The following is a 27571-nucleotide window of genomic DNA, read 5'->3' as shown; positions in this document are numbered from 1 at the left end:
TGCAGACACTTTCAAATTCAACCCTAATTCACGGCTTTTTTTCAACAGTGACCTGTACTTGCTAAGTAATTCCGCCGGTCTCCTACTCTTAATATCATTTGTGCCAACGTGTACAACTATATCACCTTTTGTGCCCTTAAAAGATGATATCCGCTCCAAAACATCATCAACCTTTGCCCCTGGCAGACATACCCTGGTCCTATTCCACCTATCCTTTTTACAAAGCATGTTCCCCGTTTCCCTGACAATAGAGTCACCAACAACTACTAGTTCCTGTGGGACCAGCGCATTCTGCCTAGGGGGCTGCCTCTGTGTTGCCTGATGACCAAGTGCAAGCTCTGGCGTTGATGTGGGCAGCTGAGAGCTTGATGGGTCCCTCAAATTATTTCCTTTGAGGGCATCCACCCTGTCCTTCAAGCTCTCATAAAGGCCCATAACAACGCTGAGTTGTCGCCTGATTTCCTTGCACTCCTTACATCGTGCACACACACAACAGTGCATTTTAAAAGACTGTGATTCAGAGGGCAACTGCCCCCCTCAGTTCTCTCCTGAGCCACAGCACTCCCATCAGCTTGAGCCTTTTGCTTTGCTGCTCTGGTCTGAGTCATGATTCCGATTTAATTCAATAAAATTTCAATTTCAGAACAAAATTAAATCCTTAAGTTATATCCCAAAACAGTTATAACGCTATATTTATTTTTTTGGTATCGAGTGTTTTCTATGAGTTCCCTTTATACAACTTCCGTTCACATGTACCACTATAGTTATGTATTAATTATTTGTTACGGTTAAGTTGTTATATATACAAAGGGTACTAGGAAAGTTTTGCAATATGACGCAACAATGAATCACAGGAAGCTGCTTGTTGCTGCATGTTGAGACATGTTCATACGTGCATAGTAGCCGCCGCGCCAAGTCGATGGGCTCAGTTATTCATTAGTAGTGAGAGTGTAAAGTGCTTGCGATGGCATCGTGGTCACGAAATGAGATAAGGACAGTTTTGCGGTATAATTTCGTGCGTGGTTTAACCATAGACCAGTGCTTAGAAGAAATGACTCTTGCACTAGATGATGATTGTCTACATCGTACAACGATATTCAGGTGGTATAGAGAATTCCAAAGGGGAAATTTCACTCTGGAGGATTCTGAGAGGCCGGGAAGGCCACGAACGTCAGTTACGGAGGAAAACGTTACTGCTGTGAGGAAAATGCTTGACGAAAACAGGCGAGTGACCTACCAACAGATAGAGGATACTTTGGGCCTAAATGCACCAGCAATTCGTTCGATTCTGCAAGATCATTTGCACGTGAAGAAACTTTGTTCTCTCTGGGTGCCGCATCAACTGACTGAAGAGCAGATGACACGACGTGTGACTTGGTGCCAGGAGATGTTAAAAAAGTTTGATAAGGGACAATCTCGGTATGTGAACAACATCGTGACAGGTGACGAGACTTGGCTGTACTATTACGATCTGCCGACCAAGGCTCAAAACAAAGTTTGGGTCTTTGATGACGACGACACACCCGTAATTGTCAGAAAATCCCGATCTGTAAAGAAGAAAATGATAGCTGTATTTTTCAAATCGAGTGGAATTGTGGAACATGTCGTTTTGGACACGCAGAAGACAGTCACAGCTAAGTGGTATACTGAACAATGCCTGCCTAAAGTCATTGGATCTATGAAGAACCTGCGGCCAAAGTCAAGAATGGACACCTGGTACCTCCATCACGATAATGCTCCAGCTCACCGCGCCACTGAAATATTCAAAACGATTTTCCTTAGGAAGGAAAATCGTTTTGAATATTTTCGTTAGATTCTTTTAATTGCGTTAATTTGAATTTTAATTGTTTTGAATTGATTTTGAATTGTGTTAAATTGATTATTTAATTATTTATATTTCACTTTAATTATTTATATTTTACTTTAATGTACCGGTAAGTTGTCGATTTTTTCGTTTTAATTTCTGGAGGGTATCATACGGAAGTGTTCCACGTACTATATTGAGGTAAACTCCTCTTATCAATTTACTATATTATTACCAACGTAGAACATATTGAGTAATACAGCTCTGATTCATACTATATATTATGCACTATACTACACTAAGCTTATGCTATCGTGTAAAAATGGCGGGAATTTACAAACGGTACTTCTAGGACTCGTAAGTATTGATTAGCTTCCAAATCTCGCTATCTCAATTTAGAATAAACTAAGGATCCTGACTAGGTCTATGATCTACTTATAGAAGATAATTTGATATAACAATTAGTTAATAAATCGACTAAATTTGGTTTAAAAAAAAAAAAAAAACCTCTCATTCAATTTGTAACACATGGATTTGATACCGTTACCGATACTAAGTAATACCTACAAAATCTCTGTCTAAGTTAAACTTTAAACTAAGTATCGTAACTAGGAATATAAAGCTACTCTAGAAAATAAGTTAATATGCCAATTTAAGCTAATAAATCAGAAAATAAATCAGGAAAAACTTCTCTGTTCCAAGAGCGTCAAAGAGCTTCGTCCGCACAGGCTGCTCTCGTTCCCAAACCCCCTTTTAGTAAGGCTATAACTAATTTAAAGCTCTATGAATGTAATGGTTTAGTGTAATGTAAATTTTATAGTGCAATACATATTATTGCATTTAGATATATATTAGCTTAGTGTAGTATTGTCAATTACTTGAATTTAAATGGAAATCATGCCTCAGAATGGAGGAGCAAAGCAACGGGCTCAAAAAAGCTGGAATGCTGTGGCTAGGAGGAGAACTGAATGGGAATTCCTCCATGATAGTATTGTGGTTTTGCCACTTGTCACTTATTTGAAGAGGCCTGAGCCCTCTCATAGACTGGAGTATTTCCATAAATGGAATGCCATACTCACAGCCTAGCAAAATGTGCTAATTGTGCTATGTTTGCAGGACTTTCTGGAAGAGAACATAATACAACTGAGGGAGAATCTTTGTGTTTGCTGCAGAGCGTGGGAAGAAATTAGCCAACTCAGCATTCTGGTAAGCATTATTGAGAGCTTGAAGAGTAGAGTGGATGCCCTCAAAGGAATTAAAATGGGTGGGTCCATCATGCTCTCAGCTGCCCAAATCAATGTGAGAGATCACACTTGTGCATCGGGCAACACAGCAGCAATACCCAAGGCACTGGTCCCTCAGGAGGTAGTTATTGTCAGTGACTCTATTGTCAAGGGAAATGGAAACTATGTTGTGCAAGAAGGATAGATGGAATAGGACCAGGGTATGTCTTCCAGGGGCAAAAGTAGATGACATTGTAGAACATATTTTTAAGGGCACAAAAGGTGATATTAAGAGTAGGAGATCTAGGGACTTATTAATAAGTACAGAACAATGTTGGGAAAAGGATGCATGTTTAGATTGAATTTGAAAATGTCTGTAATTCTGCCTGGACATGATAGGAGGGAGTGTATGTTGAGAGACTTGTTAGTATCATTTAGCCTGCCTAGAGGCACGTGATGCAAAAAAGCAAGCTTATACAGCATCAGCCAAAAACAAAAAAACCTTCCTATTTTATCCATCCGTTTACTCCAAATGTTTATCTAGTTCTGCCTTGAATTTATTTAAACTGTCAACTTCCACAATGACAGATGGAAGTCTGTTACAGCAATCAACCATCCGCTGCTGGCTAAAGGCAAATTTCTGCGCATCTATTCTGCAACTGTCTTTCCTCACTTTGAATTTGTCTCCTCGGGTGATTAATCTGGGCAAGAGGAAGAATCCCATCAGCATTCGGCTTGCTCAAACCATTCAACCAAACAATCAGATAATTTCGCAAGTGCCGTGTCTCTAGATGCTGCAATTTGCACAACTTAAGCCTTTCTTCATAAGAGCGGTTCCTCTTACGAAGTTCTCCTCACCAATCTTGTTGCCCTGCTCTGTATTCTTTCCAGCAGCTCTACATTCTTCCTAAAATGAGGCCTCCAGACCTGTATAAACACTCAACTTGTGGCCTGACCATTAACTTATACAAGGGGATAATGACTTGCTTATCCCTGCTAGAAAAATTCCTGTATATCATTGACAAGACACCATTGGCTACTCTTGCAGACTGTCTGCACTGCTCAGAAAAGTTCATATCTGACTGCTCAATTACCCCCAGGTCTTTTTCATTCTCCACTACGCTGAGGTAGTTTGTCACAGTTGATATGTTACTCTGGCATTACTGCTACTCACATGCAGTACTTTACATTTGTCAATGTTAAACTTCATTTGCTGCCTCTCAGCCCATCTGCTCAATTTCTCTAGATCCTGTTGCAGTAGCATACTGTCATTAGTGTCATTAACAACCCTGCCAACCTTCGTATCATCTGCAAACTTGGACATTAAACCTGATATAGCATCATCAATACATTAATAAATACAGAAAACAATGAGCCCAACACTGAACCCTGGATGACTCTACTAATAACATTAGTCCACGAAGAGCAGTGTCCATTGATTACTACCTTCTGTCTTCTCCCACCCAACCACCCCTTTATCCATAGCAGCAATTTGCCGTTAATGCCATACTGCTCTGATTTGCACAGTAGTCTTCCATGTGTAATAGTATCAAAAGCTTTTCTAAAATCCAAGTATATGATATCAAAATTATTGTTTGCATCCAGTTCCTTTGTGACCACATCATAGTATCCAATCAAATTTGTCAGACAAGACTATCCCTTAACAAACCCATGCTGTGTCTGAACTGTAACTGCAGTCTTGTCTAGATGATCCTGCAGTGCTTCTTTAACCAGTGCCTCCATTAATTTCCCCCGAACAGAAGTTAAACTGGCAGGTCTGTAATTACTTATATCACCCTTTGAATTGATGATACATTTGCACATCTCCAGTCCTCCTCTGAGTCCAAGGAAACCCTTATAATTATGTCTAAGGGTTTGTTTTCTTCCTTTGCTGCTTCCTTTAATATAACTGGATAAATAGGCGCTTTTTTATGTTTAACTTTAAACAATTTCTGCTACACTTTGCTCTCAGTTATAAAATCATTTAGCTCCCTACCAGAATTCAATAAACTTCTGGCATTGTGCTCCTCAAATATATCCTAATGTGTGAATGTAGATACAAAATACTCATTCAGTCTGTCAGCTATCTGAGCAGGATCATAAACAGTCAAACTACCAATATCAAGTGGACCAATCTGATTCATCCCCTTCCTTCTAAAGCTTACATAAGTAAAAAATTCTTTGCTGTTTTTCTTTGCAGCTTTTGCCAAGGATTTCTCGCAATCTGCCTTCACCTGTCTAACCTCCTTTTTGACTTGATTACAAACCAGCTTAAAGCTACCATAGGCTTCTGTGAAACCTGATAGTTTATATGCATCCCATGCATTTTTCTTCTGTGCCACGAGTCTCATTAGTTTGTCTCACATCCATTTAGGCCTAAACCTTGAACAATATTTCTTAGTTGGTATGAAAAGTCTATTAGCTTCCCAGATTAATTCTTTGAATGCTTCCCAGATTAATTCTTTGAATGCTTCCCATTTAGCATTTGCTGTTGATAACATCATCAGTTGGTCCCACTGTATAGAATTTAAAAACTGTCTGAGACCACTGTAGTCACCTTTACGAAAACAAAACCCTTCCCTTTACACCTGATATTACTTACATCTTTGAGTAAATCCTACAGCAGCACACTGTGATCACTGCTACCAAAGAATCCGCAGATTCTTAATGCGTGAGGAATCACTGCTGATAATGAGATCAAGAGTATTACTCCTTCTGGTTGCCTCTTGAACTTTCTGCTGTTGAAAGCAATCATCCAATAAATCCAAAAAAAGCCTTGCTAGTGTGCGAGTGACCAACCCACAAGCTCCAGCCAATATCTGGGAAGTTAAAATCTCTCATTATAGTACAATCTGATTTACTTGCCCACGCTATTTCTCTGTGCAGTTGTTCATTGTACTCATCAGTCATTAGACCTATAACACACTCCTACTCTCAGTTTTGCTTTCCCCTCTACTTATGTCACACCAAACTGACTCAACACTGCACTGTCCACCCATGTCAACTGGAAGGACTGCCTTAGATTTTGTGTGTTTCTTAACTAACAGCATAACCCCTCCCCACTTCCTATCCTTTCTGTACACATTATACTCCCCAAATTCCAATTCTGCATTCCTTATATTTGTGTGACACCACGTCTCTGATATATCCCAACAGTATCTTCTTATGATGTTTTGACCAGCACCTCAAATTCATCAAATATATTTACTAAACTCTTAGCATTGGTGTACATGGAAGTATACATACACCTGTTCTTACTGTTAGTTACCCTAACACAGTGTATTCCCCAAAGCTAGAAGTTTTCCTACCCACCTAACGCTGTCTCAATAGCATCTGCAAATATTCTTGTACCCTTTCTATTTAAGTGTATCTCATCTCTGTAGAAGCAGTCTCTCCTGTTAACAAGCACATACCATGCTGAAAATATTCTACCCCACGAGTCTTGTACAATCTCTCTAGGGCTGAATGGATTGACAAGGCTCTCATCATATACTCTGTCCTCTAGTGTTTGGTCAGAATTGCAGACACTTTCAAATTCAACCGTAATTCGCGACTTTTTTCATCATCGATCTGTACTTGTTAAGAAGTCCACAGGTCTACACTTAATGTCATTAGTGCCAATGTGTACAACAATATCAACTTTTGCCCCTGGCAGACATACTCTGGTCCAATTCCACTTATTCCTTTTGCTCAATATATTTCCCATTTCCCTGACAATTGAGTCACTGACAATAATCAACACCTGTGGGACCAGTGCATTCTGACTTGTAGATTGCCACTCTGTGTTGATTGTTGTAAAAGTGTTGCCTGATGCACAAGAAAGAGCTTTGGCATTGAGTTCGGCCTCTGAGAGCTTGATAGCTCCCCCATTTTGATTCTTTTGAGGGCATCTACCCTACACCTCAAAGTCTCATAGACACACATCAAAACACTGAGTTGGCACCTAATTTCTTCACGCTCTCTGCACTGTCCTGTTCCAAAAAGTCCATAAACATTTCATATTTTGCACATTTTTTTAGACTGTGATGCATTGGAGAATCATCCCCTTCGGTTCTCCCCAGAGCCACAGCACTTCCACTACTTTCTGCTCATTGCTTTTCTGCTCTAGTCTGGGGCATGATTTCCATTTAAATGCAATTTAATTAACAATGGAAATTAATAAGATTAATAATTTCATTGATAATTGACAATACTACACTAATATAACAGATTCCTAATACAGTGCTACATATGCTATTTAGTTTTACATTATACTTTATGCTATCAAGTTTGAGATATATGTTATGCTATTCTGTTTTGGTCTAATATATTACAACAATGGCAATAAGTTTCAAATGGTACAAGATTCTACAGATAATAATTATTAACCTACAAAATGTCTGTCTAAATTCAAAATAAATTAAGGAGTGTGACTAGGACTATAGAGCTACTTCTAGAAAGTAAATTAATATGACAATTAAGTCAATAAAACAGCAAAAATTTATCAAAAACTTAGTATTTGCTGGAGCTATAAAATCTTCGTCCGTACATCAATATCCTCTTTCCCAAGTTATTCATTTCAGCCATGGAGAGAATGTTCAAGGTTCAGGGGTAGAATTTTTCTCAGTGTGATCTGTGTTTGTTAACAGGAGGTACTGTTTTTTCAAGAATGAGGAACACTTTAGAAGGAGCACAAGAATAATTTCTGATGGTGTTGAGGCTGTAATAAGAGGTTGGAAAACTGATAGCCTGTGGAGGGGGATACAGTGACTAATGTATTAATTAGTACCACAGGCAGAGGTAAAAGTGATTCTTGTGTTGCTACTATTGGAACATCCAGCAGCCTGGAAAGCAAGGTGTTAGGGATTTCAACCCCTGCTATGTTTCGTCATGGAACAAGTAGCTACATGGACTTTTTAGATAACAAACGGGTGCTCATACCGAGAAAGGCTTCAGTTCTGCAAATTGCATTATCTGGAGACTAATCATCTGTGAGGAGATCTGATTTGATGTTCAAGGCCTTAAATGGATTGAGTATGCTCATCGTTAATGGCATTCTTCCACTTGATAAGACTAAACACAGATGAGAAGGCATAAATGCAATTTGAGGAAGTATGGTTGCAGTACAGATGTGCGGAAGTTTGTCTTCAGCCACTGGGTAGTTGATTGTTGGAACACACTTCCATCTGTTATAGTGAATGTGAGTAGTTTGAATAAATTCAAGGAAGAACTAGACAAATTCTTGGAGGGGATGGATGGTTGAGGTGGGCAGTTTTATTATTATTATTTTTTTATTTATTTATTTATTATTATTTTTTTTTTTTTTGCTACCTCCATCAGGCAACCTCCATAAGTTTAAGTTTCTTGAATCTTGTGCTAATATTAATACTAATAACTGAGTTTTCAGTTTTTTAATATTTTCTATTTGCTGTTCAGTTTGAAGATCCATATCTTTGTACTCTAGTATCTGAGTGTCTTAACTACTAATTACTCATACTATTTACTAAACTATTACTATTTAAAACAGAAAGGTCAACCTTTTTATGGGCCATTGCTATTCTTGTTATCATTACTATACTGTATTAAATATTATTATGTATTGGTATTACACATCATAGACCACACTAACCAAATCAGTGTCCTATCAAAGTATTGTACAAGTTGGTTTAGTATATACAGCAGGCCCCCGTTATAACGCGGTTCGCTTTACGCTGATTCGCTATAACGCTGTTCTTATATTATAACCCGTATTTGACTATAACGCTGTCACAGATCACTATAACGCTCTTTTACAGATTACAATTTTGACATATTAACGAAATCGTTTCATTTGATGGAGTCGATAGCTCGAAAATGAATAGCAAAACAGCATTAAAACGTTTCCCACGCCGACTTGAGAAATTTTCCCACGCTCAGTAAAATTTTCTCGCACGCTAATTTAGTTTCAGTACAGCGACTTGTAACTTAGTTCCGCGATCAACATTTTAAAAAATGATCAAGTATATTGCTTGTAATATTTGCGTTATATGCATTTATCCGAAGTCTAGTCATCACTCAGTACAGTATTAGACATCGTGCGTAACGGAAAGTTTACTTGAACATTGTATCGTAATTAATTCAACCAACGCAGTTACATTTTAGAAGAGCTAATAATGACTGATAGGAATGAAAAAGCAACAACGTCTGGGCACAGTACGAAGACTATAAATGTAAGAAAAAGACTGAATTTGAAAAGTAAATTAGACGTTTTGAAGCGAATCGATTCCGGTCAACGACAAACGGATGTGTGCCATAATTTAGGACTTGCAACTTTAACTGTAAGAACAATTATAAAAAAAATAAAGAATTAATTTTTGCAGCGGGAAAGATAGCTGTTCCACTGCAAGCAACTAGGACTAGGCCGGCTATTAGGATTGAAATGGAAAGACTTTAATTTTATTGAAGATAATATTCCAATGCAGAATTCAGTTAAGTTAAATATTAAAAAGAGAGAGAAAGAGATTAGCCAATATGATGATCTGAAGAAAACTCGCCTAAAAAAAATGTGGAACCATTTAAAACTGGTAAGGGCTGGTTGAATAGATTTAAAATCCAGGGAGAAGCCGCAAGTGCAGATCAAGGAGCCGAAACTTTCAAAAAAGAACTTTTGTTAAAATTACTGAAGAGGGGTATTATGTGTTATACTTCTCAATAAGTTTTTAACATAGATGAAGCAGGACTTTTGTGGAAACGAATGCCTAAAAGAAGTTTCATATTGAAAGAAGAAAAAACATGCCAGGTTTCAAAGCGGTGAAGGATCGGTTGACTTTATTGTTGGTTTTAACGCTGCGGGGGATTAAAATTAATACCCCTTTTAGTTTATTTGGAAGAGGGCCAAAGTTCAACTCAAAATCCACACATTTTTCATGATTAAATTCATCAATTAAATTAAATTCATTATTTTAATTGGAATTTTAAATTTACTTTTGATACGCAAGTAGTTACCACATAATTATACGTATGCAATGCAGAATATTTTATATGTGCAAATATTTGAATATTAAATATTTTGACCAACATTTGTGCATCTTTTCATTACTGTTTATTATTCATTAGGAAATATCCTATGGCACTGACCGCAGCTCATAAATACATATGTTACCTTATGGGAAAGCGGCGCTCGCTTAGCGTGGATTCACTTAGCGCTCTGTTTTTCCGGAACGAATGATCAGCGTTATGCGGGGGTCACCTGTATTGTTATATAAAATTTTAATACAGAAACATGAAAAAAAAAATAAAGTTAAGGACACACCATAAGATATCATAGTATGTGTGTGGCTGTGAGCACTAACCCATGCATCAGATGTCTGTGATTTAAATATATATTGGTATTCAAAATATAACCAATGATTTCATTTTTCCATATATTTTTTTTTTTTTTTACTCTAAAAACTCTTTACACTTCATGTTTACTTATATATGTGGAAAGCATTTCTTCTAAGTTCTTTTAAGTTCACATAATTTTGATTTTAGGATATACAAGTCTAATTTTGGATGATAGCCGTACACACTTATATGCAAACTGTACAGATAGTGTTATTTACTGTTATGGTTGCATGAACTTCTCACCACAGCCATGTAAGTTTGCTTTCCATATGTTGTATGTTTATTTAAAGCCAAATGTTTTTCTCATGAAATGTTTGAGATTGTCACATAAAAGATTAAACATTAAAGATTAAGCACAAAATTGAGCTGATTGCTGGCACCTGGAAATAAAATGCTTTTGTTGAAAGGATATTGAATATCCAGCTGCTATAACCTTATTAGTATGATATGTAGTATGCCAAGACGAACCTGAGGCTCCATTATAATTGCAACTTCAAAACCTCCATTGAATACAAATTTAATTCCTTTGTAAAATTTAAAATGTGGTCTCCCATAAATGTCATAGTTTGTATCAATGTCAAAAGAAATAACCAAACTCTTTAAATAAATAACAAATATATTTTGCCTTGAACTATATGCAGTTTATGGTGAATTGTCTTTTTAACAGAAATTAGCATACAGATCCATGGTCGGATTAAGGATGAAATAGGATCCTGGCCATATTTAAATCTGAGGCCCCTTTAATATATATATACAGGGTGTCCGTAAAGTTCAGTGTAGGCACACTGAACTTTACGCTCAAATGATTTAGCGATATTCAATCTCCTGCCACATGCTGTGCTTCATTTCACGATCATATTTACCAAAGGCCTCTGTGACCCGTGCCTTCAGCTCCTGCAGTGTCGATGGTAGCGGAAGGATGTACACATTGTCCTTCACATAACCCCACGAAAAGAAATCCATTGGTGTCAGATCAGGCAACCTCGGAGGCCATTCCATATGGCCTCCGAGTGTGGAGGGGCACCGTCTTGTAGCATTAACCATTCACTGACCATTTCCAAGAGACAAACTCTGTCACTGTCGGTTCGATGAAGAGGAGTGGCCCGTTCAGCTTTTCTCGAGACATTGCGGCAAAAATGTTAACTTTGAGACTGTCCTTTTCATGTTCAAAAAACTCGTGGATTTTCACTGCCCCACATTCATAAATTGTGTCGATTCATTTGTCCCATTTTGTTGCATGAAATGCTAACACACAGAAACCTTTCTCTGACCAGGTCACCATTTTGCCATTCTGGCGAATGTAGCGCTGTGTAGCAGGTAGAATGTAAAATTGGCAGTCGAGCACCAATTTAAAAAAACTTATTGAATTGATCTTTCATCTGGTATGTGTTTCATGAGTGTAGCTCGAAGTAGTTCTGAATGAAAAATATCAAAATCGGAAACATTATTTGCAGACACCCTGTATATATATATAATACACACATATAAATACGAATACTATATAGGTTTTTATATTCGTATTGTGAATAATAATTCCTTGATAAAAATGTAAACTAAGAGGTCAAATGTTTTATGTTTTTTGACTTGAAAAATAAAGTAATAATAAAAACAATTTTAATAGAAACTTGTAACTTATTTATTGTACAATAAAAAGGTATAAGAATAAAATTTTAAACACTTAACAAGTTAAGTTTAAGAATGCTTTTATTTTACATTTTCTTGGTTTATTATTATTATTAGAAATTTTTATCACTACTTCAGAAAATATTTACACTGAAAATGAGGCTCCTCTTTGGGTGAGGGTCTTGGTCGGTTTGGCTGTAGTGTTAACGTGGCCCTGTACAGATCACTGTTGCTCATCTTATTATTTATACAGAGATTGGGTGAGCCCTAATTATGCTGTCTGCGTAAAAACTTTAAACATCTTGTTAACAAACCAGAACACTTGTAGTAAATTTCCAAAATTATAAAATTAAATATGCAATAATACTATATCAGACTTATTAACATGTTTAACTTTTGTACAGAATTGAATATTGATGTTTGCTACAATTAAACAGCAAGCTAAAAAATAAATTAAAAATTAGAAACCATCCGCACATTAATTGAACAACATTTGCCTAAAAATGTACACATAAACATCTTGTCCTTCGTGGTCACCCATCATGGCTTTTGTATGTCCTGATGGGAATCTCTCCTCCATGCTCCTCACTGACCTCATACAGAAAAAGCAGTCTGGATAAATCCAGGTGACAGTGCAAGTAATCAAGCTTGACTGACTTCCTGTATCCCGTTTTTCTGTAATTTTTATTCAACTTGTCAATTAGTGCTTTGAATTCACTCTATGTGAATTTAAAGCATTTTCATCATGAAAGCCATTCACTATAAGACAACATGACTGTCAGGCATTTTGCTCAGCATCTGTCATTTTATCTTCTAATTCTTGTGAAGCCAACATCTGCTTAACTTGTGACCAATAAATATGCCACTTTTCACTTTAGCATCAGTCAACTTTTGAAACACAGATTGTATATGCTTGAAGGTGTTACCTTGAGGATCCAGTGCTTTAATGCTTTGTTTAACTTGTTTAGCCAGTCCCAACTTGATATGGAGTAGAGGAAGTAAAACTTTATTTCTTGGAAACAAGGGATAGTTTAGTACCTTGTGTGCATGCTTTAGGCTACACCTCTTTCTCTTCTGCTGATCTACTGCTCTACTGTCCCAGAGGCAACAAAAGCAGGGGGGCTTAGTGAAACCACTTTGCACACCCAGATGGAATTCCAGCATCTTGGAAGTCCCCACAGACATCTTGTTTATACTGGTCATACTTGATCTTCTTAACACATGCTTCACATTTCCATTATCTTATTTGTAACATGAACAGAGTGTGCAATAAGAATTGGATGTACGAGTATATTCTCATTCTGAAGCAACACAGCTTACTAGAAACTTACTGGAACTGTCTATGAAAAGATGCCACTTCTAGATTTTGATTGTGACTAATACTAAATTCTTCATAAAGACCAATCAGAACAATAGCACAGGGATTCTGCAACAGTATAAAAATGTGCAAAAATGGCATATATTTTTCAGTGTAGAAGCGTTGCAGCTTGGATCTCATAGATTGTACTCTTTTAAATGAGGTATAAGGAGTTCTCCCTTGGATTTGTTTAGATCCAAGTTCCCCACTAAGCCATCCAATTCTTGTTGATTCAGGGAAATCTGATACTTTACGTGAATGGGCTTCTGGGACTCAAAGTCCATTTTTGAAGAATCTTCTCTGGAAGGTGGATTAGGAATTGGAAGGTCTTGATTGTGTGGCACCAGAGCAGTAGAGGATGATATATTAGGATGCACTAGAGCGTTTCGATCTGCAGATTTGATTTTTAAAATTTGTTATATCCATTATAAGGGTAATTCAAAAAAATAAGTTACACTTGACCATTTGTAGCCCAAGAGACATTTATTGTGGTATGGAACATTATGCAGTAGAAAGCACATACCTTACACTACTTTTCCACATAGTCACCGAGTTGGTGTAAACACTTCTTGGAACGTGTGACTAAATGTTCGATTCCCTGATGATAGAAATCCACTCCTTGGTCATTCAGCCAACGTCGAACTGCTGTTTACACCTGCTCATCATTTGCAAATCGTTGTCTCCCCTAGATGTTTTTTCAGCTTGCCGAAGATGTGATAGTCACAAGGCAAAAGATCGGGACTGTAGGGCGGATATTGCCATACCTCCCATCCGAAACTTTGCAGCAAGTGTCATGTTGTGCGTGCATTGTGTGGCCTGCCGTTGTCCTGAATGAGAACAACACCTTTACTTAACTTTCCAGGCCTCTTGTTTTTCATGGCTGTTTGCAAAGACCGTAATGTTTGGCAGTATGAGGCAGCATTAATTGTTGTGCCATTAATCCTTTTGCCATAAATTCTGTGTAAACAACTCCTTCACAGTCGAAAAACACAGTGGCCACGACCTTTCCTGCTGATGGTGCAACTTTGAATTTCTTCTGCACATGCAATGTTGTGTGTCTCCATTTATTATTATTATTATTAGCCATATGGTGCAAGGAAGCCCGAGGCTTATGCTGCACCAGCCAAAAAAAAATTTCTGAACTACCCCGAGAGAGAGAGAGAGAGAGAGAGAGAGAGAGAGAGAGAGAGAGAGAGAGAGAGAGAGAGAGATAAAAGGGAATCACCAAGGAAGAGAATAATGATGATATCAGGACCCTGGGTGTGCCAAGCCCATACTCACAAAATGTGAGCCCCTGGGTATTCCAATGATGCTCTCTTCATTTCTGGGGTGAAATGGTGCACCCACATTTCATCACCAGTGACGATGCAGCATAAGAAGTCGTGGCCTTCCACAGAATAGCATTGAAGGAAGGCTAGAGAAGACAAAAAATGTTGACCTTTGTGTTTGTCTGTCAGTGAACAAGGAACCCATCGTGCACACAATTTTTGATAGTCAAGATGTTCACAGATGATGGAATGAACTCTGCCTATTGAAATATCCAACTCCTTTGCCATTTCTGTGACTGTCAGTTGTAGATCATTATTGCAAATCATTTCATCAACCTGCATCAAGTTGTCTGCTGTGGTTGCAATCAGCATCTGACAATTCTGTGCGACCACTTTCAAACTGCTGACACCACTTCACTATTGCTGGATTCGACATTGCATTTTCCCCATACACTGCCGTTATTTCATGATGAATCTCAGAACAGTTCAGACATTTGCACACAAAAATCATACTGTTCTGCGTACATTGAACTTGGAGTTTGTTTGTTTGTTATTTGGTTTTTAGGAGCATTAGCAACTAAGGCCATATTGCTCTGGGGATATGCAGTGGTCATTCCCTGACCTTTCCGCATCCTCCGTATTTGTTGGTCACAGGCTCGAACTACGGTCTAATCAAGAAGCGTGTGCTATGCACTGCTGCTCCTGCCCACCTGGCTATGGAGGTGCTGAACTTGGAGTAACGTTCTAGCTGACGTGCCATTATGAACGCTTGCTCTTACACAACTGTTACTGCTACACCAACAAAACTCGCCTACCAGGGGGCACACAATATGAACTCCATTCTGTGTAGGTGCCACATTTTTTGCACAATTATGCCAAGAGATGGTGACAATAACTTATTTTTTGAATGCCCCTTGTATGAAAGTAACAGTCATTGTGATGGCTTGTAGGCTGTCTCCATATTTCAGGTATAACAAAAGGCATACACTTACAACTACCACAAAGACGTCTCTCTAATGTTGACCTGCAAGTACCACAGTGTAAATTCCCAAAAGTTGTCTTGGTCACTCATAGGTATTCCAAATAGGCTTATTATGCACTGTAAAGCTTGCTACCTGACAATTTTATGCTGCAACTTCTTCAGACTAATATAGTATCTCCAAACATGGTAGAACATGTGTGGAGTAAATTGATGCAATTTATGGTAGCTACTGCAAAAATAAATAAATAAAATTTTAAAAATAATAAAAAAAAAAAAAAAATATATATATATATATATATATTACTACACACTCTTATCACAGTATTGGTTATGTACTTGTTTAATACATATAAGTGTTGCAAAAACAAAATCTTCAATTGCTGCCAAAATATTGACACCAGAGAAAACCCAATGACACTGTGTTTGGCACACAAAGTGCATGTAAGAAATAGTTACATATAAACTTTTTTTTTACACAATGCTATTCATTAAACAATTAATGTGAATTACAGTTGGGAATTTCAATATACATATAATTAATTAAAATATTAAAGATATGTCAATTGACAATTGGAGTAATACAATAGATAATTAAAACAGAAAAATAATTAAATACTTATAACTAGTAAATTGATAGAAGAATAAATATCCAAACTGTAAGGAAAAAAGAAAGGAGAGAGAAAATGTTTTCCTCTTTGCATTTTTGTTCTCCTTTATGTAACTACTTTTAGCATCAGTCAAAGTTTATGTAACTACTTTTAGCATAAGGCAGTTCAAATGTTAGTTCACAGAATTAAAAAATAAAAATGATTATGCAGAGTTATATGAAACAATAAAATCTGAAAGATCCAAAATGGACCAATTTCGAGTGTATTAATTATATTTTATAGTATAAAAATGTTTGGAGCTGTCCATATTCTCTTTTAAATTTAAACATAAATAATTTGTTATTTCTTATAAAACAAAGAGATACATGAAGTTGTTATAAAAAATATTAATAATAATAAATTTTCGAGTGTCGGACATGCTTCATCAGGGCTCTTCAGTTTAGTGGATTGGATTACTGTTGATTTAAATATTTGATTTGTTTAGTATATTGTTGGATAATTTTGTTATAGGTTTTCCTGTAACAGTTTGATTTTTATAATATTATAGATATCATTTTTTAAAGTTAATTTTCATTGATATTTAGCTAATTTTATAATGATAATTACGATATCTGCCTTAAACACATCACAGGGTATCGTGACTCACACAGAAATAGCCGATGGCGATTTACGCATGAGGCATGATTTAATCCGTTGCGGAACCTGTGGAATGTTTTCCAAGGTCAACCTGGTGACTAATCATAGCTCACCTGGGGATTCTTTTCTTTGTGATCGATGTAAGGAGTGCACCAATCTTAAATTACAGTTTGGTGCACTGATGGAACAATTTGAGTCACTGAAAAAACAGGTGCTTACCCTTGAGAATTGCATCTGGGAGATTGTCAGGGACTCAAGACTCCAGCAATCTACCAAGTGATGCACTCCCGATTCGGGCCTCAAAACAGAAAAACAAAGTGCAAACTACTCTGGTTCAAAAGGACTTTGTTTTATTAGGGGAGACTATTGTCAGGGAAACAGGGAATATTTTTTGTAATAAGGATAATTGGAGTAGAACCAGGGTATGTCTGCCGGGATCAACTATTAATGATGTCACCAACAGATTGTCAGATTTTAAGGGGGGTGAAGAGAATATTATTATTCATGTGGGGATAATGACATTAAACGTACGCGATCTGACGATTTGTTGGAAAAATACAGGACCATGCTGAGGAAATGCCGCGAGCTAGGCCACAATGTCTATGTGTCTGTAATTCTGCCCGGACACGATAGGAGGGATTATATGTTAAAAGCCTTGTGGATTAACTCAAGACTTGAAGGACTCTGCAAGGCTTTTGTGGGGGGGGGGGGAATTTCTATCAGCTTGGACCACACTTGTAGGTAGAAGGAATTTGTTTTGTAGAGACGGGATACACTTAAACAAGGGTGATGCAAAAGTTTTTGCCAGTATTATTGAGGATACCATAAAGGTTCAGGGAAACTGCTAGTTAGGGGGGGATATGGGTAATACTGACATGCGTTTATCTGATAATATTGGTCAAAGTAACCCTTGCACATACCTCAAGAGTTCTTATCTGTTTCTCCAACTGGACATATCTAGATGTTCTGGAGGAAGAAACGTTTCAAATGAGCAGGTAGCTAATGCCAGGAAAGAGAGCCTAAAAAACTTCAAGGGTTGTGTTAGGGTTCTTAAATATACGAGAACAGTAAGTTAGATCCTTGAGGTTGTCACAGACGTTCTCTCAGATTTGCCAGACAAGATGCACTTGCTACCTGGGAGTCTAAAACACTGATGGAACTGATATTCAGGTGACACTCAAGTCAAGTGGACCCAATTTCGACGAAGTCCGGACGGTCTGTGACAGCCAAATCCTCTGCTTGCACCTTCACAATGGTGGGACTGTTAGTAATCCTGGGTATAACCTCCATGCACAAGTACATGGTGAGTGACCGCCCAGGTGTGAACCAACGTAAGCACGGGTCGAGGTGTAGCGCCCACATCACACCACATGGAGGAATGCCGCCGCCCCTCTATGTTACCAGGCAGTACTAGGTGGTAGATGACTCTCATCAACCAGTGCAATACCACCACTTTGCTTATTGGAGGCTTGAAGTGGTGGAACCCATGTTTAATCTCTAGAGCTAAGTTCTGGTCAACCATTCCCTATCTCTTCCATCATGCAGTACGATTGATGACTTTTGAGGTTATGATGAACATCGTGGCGAGATCCAATATTCCTTACATTTTGAGGGTACAGCTCTAAAACGGTGTTTGCAGGCCGGCCACTAGTTAGTACACAGGACCGAACCTATTGGTAACTCTCTAGGAGCCTTCCGGATCAGCTAGTGTATGATCTTGTTACCTCTACTCTGCCAGATAGTGACTGGAGGGAGTCCGAGTAGTGTGTATGCGGGGAGCATTGTCGAGGCCACGTTATGTCAAGGATCTGGGTATATTCTTACCCTATGTACGCCATATCCAAAAATTTCATTACTTCATACAGCATGTCCCACCCACTTTTTATTACTAACGAATACACCATGAATTGTCAAACCAATAGAGAAAGCTTATCTGCGAAAAGATCTAAACCTCCCAAGCACTTCCTAATTCATTTCACAAATATATGTGGTCTCAATTCTAATCTCAATGATGTCCATTTCCACTTGCAGTCTGAAAAAACCCCATGTACTTTTTCTGACAGAATCTCAGTTATCAGTTGATTCAACTACTGCTCATCTCAGATGCCCAAATTATTCGCTGTATGACTCCTTTCACCTCAAAGGTGGTACTTGTGCATATGTCCATTCTGATATTCATTGTCAGAGACTTGGCAATTTGGAATCTCCTCTCTTTGATCTTCTCTGGCTTAAAATCTCTCTACCTTATTGCATCAAATACATCTGGTTGTCTCTACCGTTCTCCCAACTCCACTAATCACTTGGAGCTCTTTAAACTTCCTCTCTTTGCAACTTGACTTTCTCCAGTCCAACTTTCCTAACAGTGAGGTAATTTTCCTTGGTGATTTTAATGTTCACAACTCCAGCTGGCTTCCGTTTTCTAGTCACACCGACCCAGCTGGTCGAGATGCTGAGGGTTTTTGCAATTACTAATGACCTTGCACAGATTGTTCATTTTACTACAAGAATACCAGATAATCTTAATCATACAGCCAATACACTTGATCCTTTTCTCACAAACAACCCTTCTAAGTACACGGTCGAAGTGAGAGGTCCTTTAGGCGCTTCAGATCACAACTTGGTGATTGTCTCTTCTCCAATGGAACCTTTATCTCATGGCTATTCCAACCTCATGTTGTTTGGCATTACAAGAATGCAAAATGGGATGACCTGCTAGAGTTCTTTTCTTCTTTTCCTTGGTCAGATTACTGTTTCAAAACTTCTGATGTCAACATTTGCTCAGATCATGTCAGTGAAATTATTCTTGCAGGAATGGAATCCTTTATTCCACACTCCTCTTTAAAATCTCGTCCTTTAACTAAACCTTGGTTTTCCAATAAATATACTAAGGCTGTTCAAGAGAAGAATGTTGCATATCGTAATTGGCTTGTTTCTAATTCTCCAGTTTCATTTTCTGCCTACACCAAAGCTTTCAACAATTGTAAAGCAGTTATTAATCAGTCCAAACTAGAGTTTGAACAGGCTAAGAGTAGAAAACTAGCTTCTTGCTCTAATGGTAGCCGAGCATTCTGGTCTCTTGCCAAAGCTATTGGCCGCAGCTTTTGCCCATCTCTGCTCCCACCTCTGTCCAAACCAGATGGTTCTGTTGCCACTTCAGCCAAGGATAAAGCTGACCTGCTAGCATCCCATTTTTCTTCCATCTCATGTATTAATGATATTGGTAAAACACCTCCTGCCATTCCCAACACGCTCCATTCAATGCCTCCTGTGGTCTTCCGTCAAAAGGATGTCAGAAAGATTTTGACGAATCTTGATGCTACGAAAGCTCCAGGTCCCGATGGTATTTCTCCACTTGTTCTCAAACCTGTGCTCCTGAACTTACTCCTATTCTTTGCAGCCTTTTTTTCACTTGATTATTCCAAAGGTGTTTTTCCTTCTGCTTGGAAATTTGCTCATATCCAGCCAGTTCCTAAAAAGGGTGACAAATCCTTTTTAGGAACTGGCTGGATATGACAAATTATCGTCCCATTGCAATTACTTCTATTCTCTCTAAAGTAATGGAGAAATCAATTAACCGCCAACTCTTAAACTACCTAGAAACCTTCCGTCTGATCAACAATTGCCAGTATGGATTCCGTCAGTGTCAATCCACTGGTGATATTCTTGCTTATGTTACCCATTTATGGACTAATTCAATGGAAAGGTTCGGGGAAACACAAGTAGTTGCTCTTGACATCTCAAAGGCTTTCGATCGTGTTTGGCATAAAGGTCTTCTAAACAAGCTTCCATCTTATCGTTTGCCAACTGTTTTTAGTAATTGGTTATCCAGGTTTTCTCTGCGATTGCCCACTGAGGGTGATGGTAGATGGCTCTCTGTCTTCTGACTTCTGCACTAATGTCGGTGTCCCCCAAGGTTCAGTATTTTCCAGCACTCATTTCCTCTTGTATATTAATGACTTCTTCCATTGACTGGAAATCCTATTCATAATTTTGCCGATGATAGCACATTGCATTCCACTTTCCATTTTAAGAAACCTTGTCCTGCTCAATCAGCTTCAATTTCTCGAAAGCTTGCTACCAATTCCTTAAATGCCGATCTTCAGATAATTCTCCAGTGGGGGCAAAGACAACTTAGTTGATTTCAATCCTTCTAAAACTCAGTCTTGTCTTATATCTTGCAAAAAGGATTCTTCTGCTCCTATGCTTATCTTTAGTGACATTCCGTTTTCTAGGAAAAATGATATATCTTTTTTGGGAATTACCCTGACTTCTAATCTCTCTTTGGCACAAGCACATTACAAATATTGCTTCCTCCGCATCTAAAAAATTTGGTTTTCTCTTTCGCTCTCAGCTTTACTTTTCTTCCAAACAGCTGCTCACTCTGTATAAATCGCAAATCCACCCTGCCATGGAATATTGTTCCCACATCTGGGGTGGTGCCCCCAAAACCTCTCTCAGGATTATTGATTCCATTCAGAAGAGGGCAGTTAGGTTAATTAATGATTCATCTCTAACAGAGTCTCTTCACTCGCTGTCTCATAGACGTACTGTTTCTGCTGCATGCCTCTTCTGCAGATACTTCCATGGGCACTGTTCTTCTGAATTGGCTTCTATAATTCCCGCTATCTCTTTCGAAACGGTCCAAACACGTGCCGCCAACATCCATTTACTGTCCAACTTCAAACCCACAGAACCAACTTTTCATCTTCCTCGTTTATTCATTCAACTGCCGTTTTCTGGAACAACTTTCCTTCATATGTATTTCCTGAAAATTACAGTCTACAGAAGTTCAAGTCCAATGTCAACAAATATCTTCTTTCGTCTTCTCAACCTCCAACCCAAGCACGGTACCAAGTACTATAGGTTCTAATACCTCTTGTGTTTTTGGGGTTTACATAAAAAAAAAAAAAAAAAAGTCTTAATTGTTTATATAGTAATGTTAGAAGTGTTGTCAATAAAATGAGCGAATTCGAACTGCTGGTTAAAACAAGTAACGCGGACATAATAGGGCTTACGGAAACATGGTGCCACCCGGAAATAGGGGATGATGAATTTCAGTATGGCTTATATAATGTATTTAGAAAGGATAGGGTAGATAGAAGGGGTGGTGGAGTAATGCTTCTTATCAGAAGCAGCCTGTGTGCGACAATAGCTTTCCCCGGATTCAGATGTTTCACGTGTTAATATAGAATCTATATGGAAACAAAGGCATAATGCGAGTAGGAGTAATCTACAGACCAGGTGATTGTGAGGATTATGTGACGAAAGCCTCTAAATGCAGATGGAATGGGCAAGTAAACGTCAATATCTTATTATGAGTGATTTCAATTTGCCTCTAATTGATTGGAGAAAATGGGAAGGAAACTCGACATGGGGAAAAAATTTTTAAATCAACTAGATGACTGTTATTTGTATCAACATGTCAGGGAAAGTACTACAGAAAATAAGGGGATAGACCTCGTCATCACCCTTGAACAGATGACATAACAGGGCTGACAGTAGAGGAACCAGTAGCAGGAAGTGATCACGTAGTTCTACGGTGGATGATGAGAGAGAGAGAGAGAGAGAGAGAGAGAGAGAGAGAGAGAGAGAGAGAGAGAGAGAGGTAGCAGTAGTAAAAGGCAAAGGAATGGGTTATAATTTCAGAAAAGGAAATTATGATGCCTTAAGTGCTACATGGCCTCTATTAACTGGGTAGATATCGCACAGAGAACAAATACAATTGAACTGTGGTATGCTTTTAAAACATTAATCTCAGACGTCTTGAATGCATATTTACCATTAAAAAAATACTCCACAAGGAGGGTTCCAAGTTGGATGATTAGTGAAGTTGCCACATTACTTAAGCAAAAAAAGGTGGCATGGAAAAGTTACAGAGCAATAAAAAGTACTGAAGCCTATAACAGCTACAAGATTATCTGTAATAGAGCCACAGAAAAGGTTCGACAGGCAAAGGCAGTTTAAGAGAAATTGCTGGCAAACAGAGCAACGAGGGAGGATAAGGAATTCTTCACATGTATAAATGCTAAGAAGAGCAGAACAAACCAGATCGGACCTTTATGTAAGGAAAAGGGGATAGTATTAAATACACCAGCTGCCATTGCAGATGATCTCATCAGTTATTTTGCATCAATATTTACAGAGGAAAAACCTTTTGTGACAATGGGAAATTGTGGGAGCGAAGTTGAAAAATATATAATTAATGATATTGAAATTTCGCAAAGTTTTTTCATTGGAATCAACTCCTGGAGTTGATGGAATATACCCTATAATCTTAAGGGAGGCGGCAAGTGAGTGCATTGAACCATTGAGGTTAATTATGCGAGCATCACTAGACTCTGGGGAGATTCTGTTGGATTGGAAAAGTGCCAATGTATCTCCTATACATAAGGGTGGTTCTAAGAGTGAAGTGGGAAATTATCGACCTGTCAGACTGACTTCAGTGGTAGGGAAAATCATGGAGGCAATGATCAAAGGTGGAATTCAGGATCATTTGGATAGAATTGAAATTCTCAAGGATATTCAGCATGGTTTTGTAAAGGGAAAATCATGTTTAACAAATCTGGTTTGCTATTTTGAAAGGGTCACTCATGAGCTGGATTTAGGGAATAATTTTGACATTGTTTATTTAGATTTCAGCAAAGCTTTTGACTCAGTCCCACACGAGCGATTGCTTTATAAGCTGGAACAGATTGGAATCACTGGGGAAAATCCTTAGATGGATATCAGGATGGCTTCAGGGCAGGAGGCAGAGGGTTGTGATAAATGGCTATTCCTCAGATTGGGTTGATGTAAGAAGAGGGGTTCCCCAAGGATCAGTATTAGGACCACTGTTGTTTTTAATTTTCATAAACGACATTGATGAAGGGATAGAGGGCATGATGTCTAAATTTGCAGATGATGTTAAAATTGGTAGAGTAGTTAATGATCACTGTCAAGCTGAGCTTCTTCAGAGAGACCTATTTAGACTTCAGGAATGGTCAGAAAAAATGGCAGCTATGCTTTAATCCAACAAAGTGTAAGGTATTACACCTGGGAAACAGTAATCTCAAAATAACTTATTCACTTGGGGAGGTGACTCCGTAGCCAGGTGGGAAGGAGCAGTAGTGCGTAGCACACGCTTCTTGATTAGACCGGGGTTCGAGCCCATCACCACCAAATACGGAGGATGCGGAAGGTCAGGGAATGACCACCGCATATCCCAGAGCAATATGGCCTGAGTTGCTAATGCTCCTAAAAACCAAAACAACAAACAATTTACTTGGTGGAGTTCAACTAAACCCAGTACTGGAGGAAAGGGACTTACGATACATTCAGACATGAAATTCTCTGAGCGTTGTAAACAGGTTGCAAGGAAGGCTCACAGTGTCCTATCGATGATCTTCTGCAAGTAGAGATAGGGACGTGATAATCCCATTATATAAAGCTTTTGTTAGACCACACTTGGAATACTGTGTTCAAGTATGGAGACCGCACCTAAAGAAGGACATCGAGCTTCTTGATGCTCGATGTCTGTGCAAAGACGGGTAACTCGCCTGGTGAGATTGGCAAAAGGGCGTCCTTATGAAGAAAGACTTCGACTATGTGGGTTGCAGAGTTTGGAAACTAGATACCTTAGAGGAGATTTGATTGAGGTGTTTAAGGCTCTGTGCGGCATCAGTAAAATGAATGAGGATGAAATTTTCAAGATTATAAATTATGCTAGAACTAGGGTACATAAATTCAAGTTGCGGGGGAGATGTTTAGATCGGACTGCAGGAAGTTTTATTTTAGCCAGCGAGTTAGAGTTATAAATTACTGGAATAAGTTGCCTACATGGGTGGTAGAGGCTGACAGTTTGGGGAAATTCAAAGGTCATCTGGATAGTACCTTCGGGTGAGGGAAATGCATAGGATGATAGGTTTAATTTCCCTTACTTTTATTAATTATTAGTTTTTTTGTTTTTTTTTAATATTGTTTTTTTTTTTTTTTTCCTTATGAAGAAAGGCTTAAGTTTTGCAAATTACAGTGTCTGGAGACTAGGCACCTGTGAGGTGATCTGATTGAAGTGTATAAAGCCTTGAATTGTTTGAGCATGCTCAATGCTGATGGGATTATTCCTCTTGCTCAGAATAATAACCTGATAGGGCATATATTCAAATTGAAGAAAGATAGTTGTAGGATAGATGTGCGGAAGTTTTCCTTTAGCCAGCTGGTGGTTGATTGCTGGAACAAACTTCCATCTATCGTAGTAGGGCACCTCCGTAGCCAGGTGGGAAGGAGCAGCAGCGCGTAGCACACGCTTCTTGATTAGACCGGGGTTCGAGCCCGTCACCACCAAATACGGAGGATGCGGAAAGGTCAGGGAATGACCACCGCATATTCTGGAGCAATATGGCCTTAGTTGCTAATGCTCCTAAAAAAAAAAAAAAAACAAATAACTATCGTAGTAGAGGTTGATAGCTTAAATAGGTTCAAGGCAGAACTTGACAAACATTTGGACCGAGTGGATAGGTGAAACAAAGTTTTTTTTTTTTGCTGATGCTATATAAGCTTGCTTTCTTGCATATTGTGCCTATGCTAATGCTAATGTGGCAAATTTTACATCACCAATTACTGTACCCCTACCATATCCAGCATGTGCAAGGACTCAGCAATACAGACTACCCTCCCAGAGTGAATTTCTGCCAGGATGCAACAACAGTGTGTCCTGAACTCACAATTTTTATACAACATTTTTTTCACCGACAAGCTAGGTTTACTCGTGATGGTATTTTTAATTTTCATAACTGTCACATTTGGTCCAACAAAAAATTCTAATGTAATTCACGAGTCGCGACATCGGCAACATTTCTCATTGAATGTCTGGGCAGGACTACTAGGAGACTGTCTAATTGGACCACGCTTTCTGCCAGACAGGCTAACAGGAGTGCTGTACCTTCAGTTCCTGCAGAATGTTCTTCCAGACCTCCTTGATGATGATAATGTTCCACTTCAGCAATGCCAGAACATGTGATTTATGCATGATGGTGCACCGGCACATTTTGCTCGAGTTGTGACTCAGTATCTAACTAGAAGGTATGGTCAATGGTGGATAGGTAGAAGTGGGCCTGTAATATGACCTCCCAGATCACCACACTTAAATCCTATGGATTTTTGTATCCGATGTCATGTAAAAAGCTTGGTGTACACTTCTGACCTTAACACAGTTGAGGAATTGCAGTGTCGGGTTGAAGGAGCCTTTCAGCAAATCAGAAATCGCCCAGGAATGCCTGAGAGGATTCACAACTCATTGCAGAGAAGACTACAAAGCTGTGTACAGATGCAAGGACAGCATTTTGAACACCTTTTGTAACATCCTGTGGTGTTAAAATCAAAAATTAAAAATGTATTATCTTATGTTTAATAAAACCACCCTTAGCAAAGGATTCACAGCTTTTTGCTTAACTAATGCTCCCATAGTCAGTGGCAGATCTTAACAGAAAATGTGCATTATCTCAAACGGTTCATTATCTCAAACGGCCTGATGTTCACTGGGACTTTTTTGCTTATTTTAGTTTGTACTTTTCACCTTTAAATTATTAACCATCAGTTTTGAAACACCCTGTATAGGAATTTTGCTAGCAGAAGCAAGGAGGTGATTATCCCTTTGTATAAGGCAATGGTCAGGCCACACCTTGAGTGCTGCGTACAGGTCTTGAGGCCTCATTTTACGAAGTGTGTAGAGTTGCTAGAATGAATAGAGAGAAGGGCAACAAGACTGGTGAGAGGAACAAAGGGGTGCTCTTACCAAGAGAGGCTTAAGTTCTGCCTAGTCTCTCTTAAGAGGCTTAAGAGAGACTAGGCACCTGCGAACTGATCTGATTGAGGTGTGTAAGGCCTTGAATGGTTTGAGCAGGATCAATGCTGACAGAATACGTCCGCTTGCTCAGATTCAAATTGAGGAAAGACAGTTGTAGAATAGATGTGTGGCAGTTTGCCTTTAGCCAGTGGGTAGTTGATTGCTGGAACAGACTTCCATCTGTTGTTGTGGAAGTTGAAAGCTTAAATAAATTTAAGGCTGAACTAGATAAACATTTTGAGTGACCGGATGGACAAAATGGGAAGGCGCTTTTTTTTTTTCCTTTTTTTTTTTTTTGGCTGATGCTGTATAAGCTTGCTTTCTTGCATCACATGCCTCAACTAATGCTTTATTGTCAAAAACTGTGGATATATGAAGGAAGATAATTTAGAGGTGTTCCTTATTGTTGAGAGCTTTCTGCATCCAGAAAAGAATCTCAAGGAAATTTATGACAGTTGATCTTCGAGATAAAACGGAGTGCAGGTGCAGAGGATGATGCCCAAAACAACAGGGTGAGGGCCGAGAGAAGGGTCTTCTCCAATTTCAAGAGGGTGCAACTTATGGCTATGGGTTTGTAGTCTTTGGCATTTTTTGGTTTCTTTATTTTTGGAGTGGGCCTGAATATGTAGCTGTTCCATATACAGGGGAGAGTACCTTTTTGAATGATTTCATTGAAGGTGTGGTGCAGCACATTAATAAATTAAGGGTTGCTGATTTTTGCCATGAAAAGAGGGAAGTTATCAGGACCAACAGTTACTTTATTAGGAAGTTCATTTATGGCTTTCATGACGTTTTCTTTGGCAATTGTGATGATTGTTAGAGATGTCTTTCTTAGTAAGTTTGAGATGGGTACTTCTTTTTCTGCGATTTGGTGAAGGAGGTCAGTTATTCTCTTCCTGTGGCCTT

The 27571-nt window shown here is 38.5% G+C and overlaps 1 protein-coding gene across 1 annotated transcript in view; it reads left to right on the top strand.

Annotated features, from left to right (window-relative positions):
- l(2)dtl (WD40 domain-containing protein denticleless) overlaps positions 1-27571 on the top strand; it is a 227020-nt gene that overhangs the window by 125164 nt on the left and 74285 nt on the right. The window contains exon 10 of the mRNA XM_090376313.1: positions 10519-10623. Within this exon, the coding sequence (XP_090232439.1) occupies positions 10519-10623 (105 nt within the window). The remainder of the gene's footprint in view (positions 1-10518; positions 10624-27571) is intronic.

The sequence above is a fragment of the Mastigoproctus giganteus genome, chromosome 6 (assembly GCF_048544385.1).
Source record: "Mastigoproctus giganteus isolate SK-2022 chromosome 6, ASM4854438v1, whole genome shotgun sequence".
NCBI lineage: Eukaryota > Metazoa > Arthropoda > Arachnida > Uropygi > Thelyphonidae > Mastigoproctus > Mastigoproctus giganteus.
This window is presented reverse-complemented; position numbering and strand designations above follow the sequence as displayed.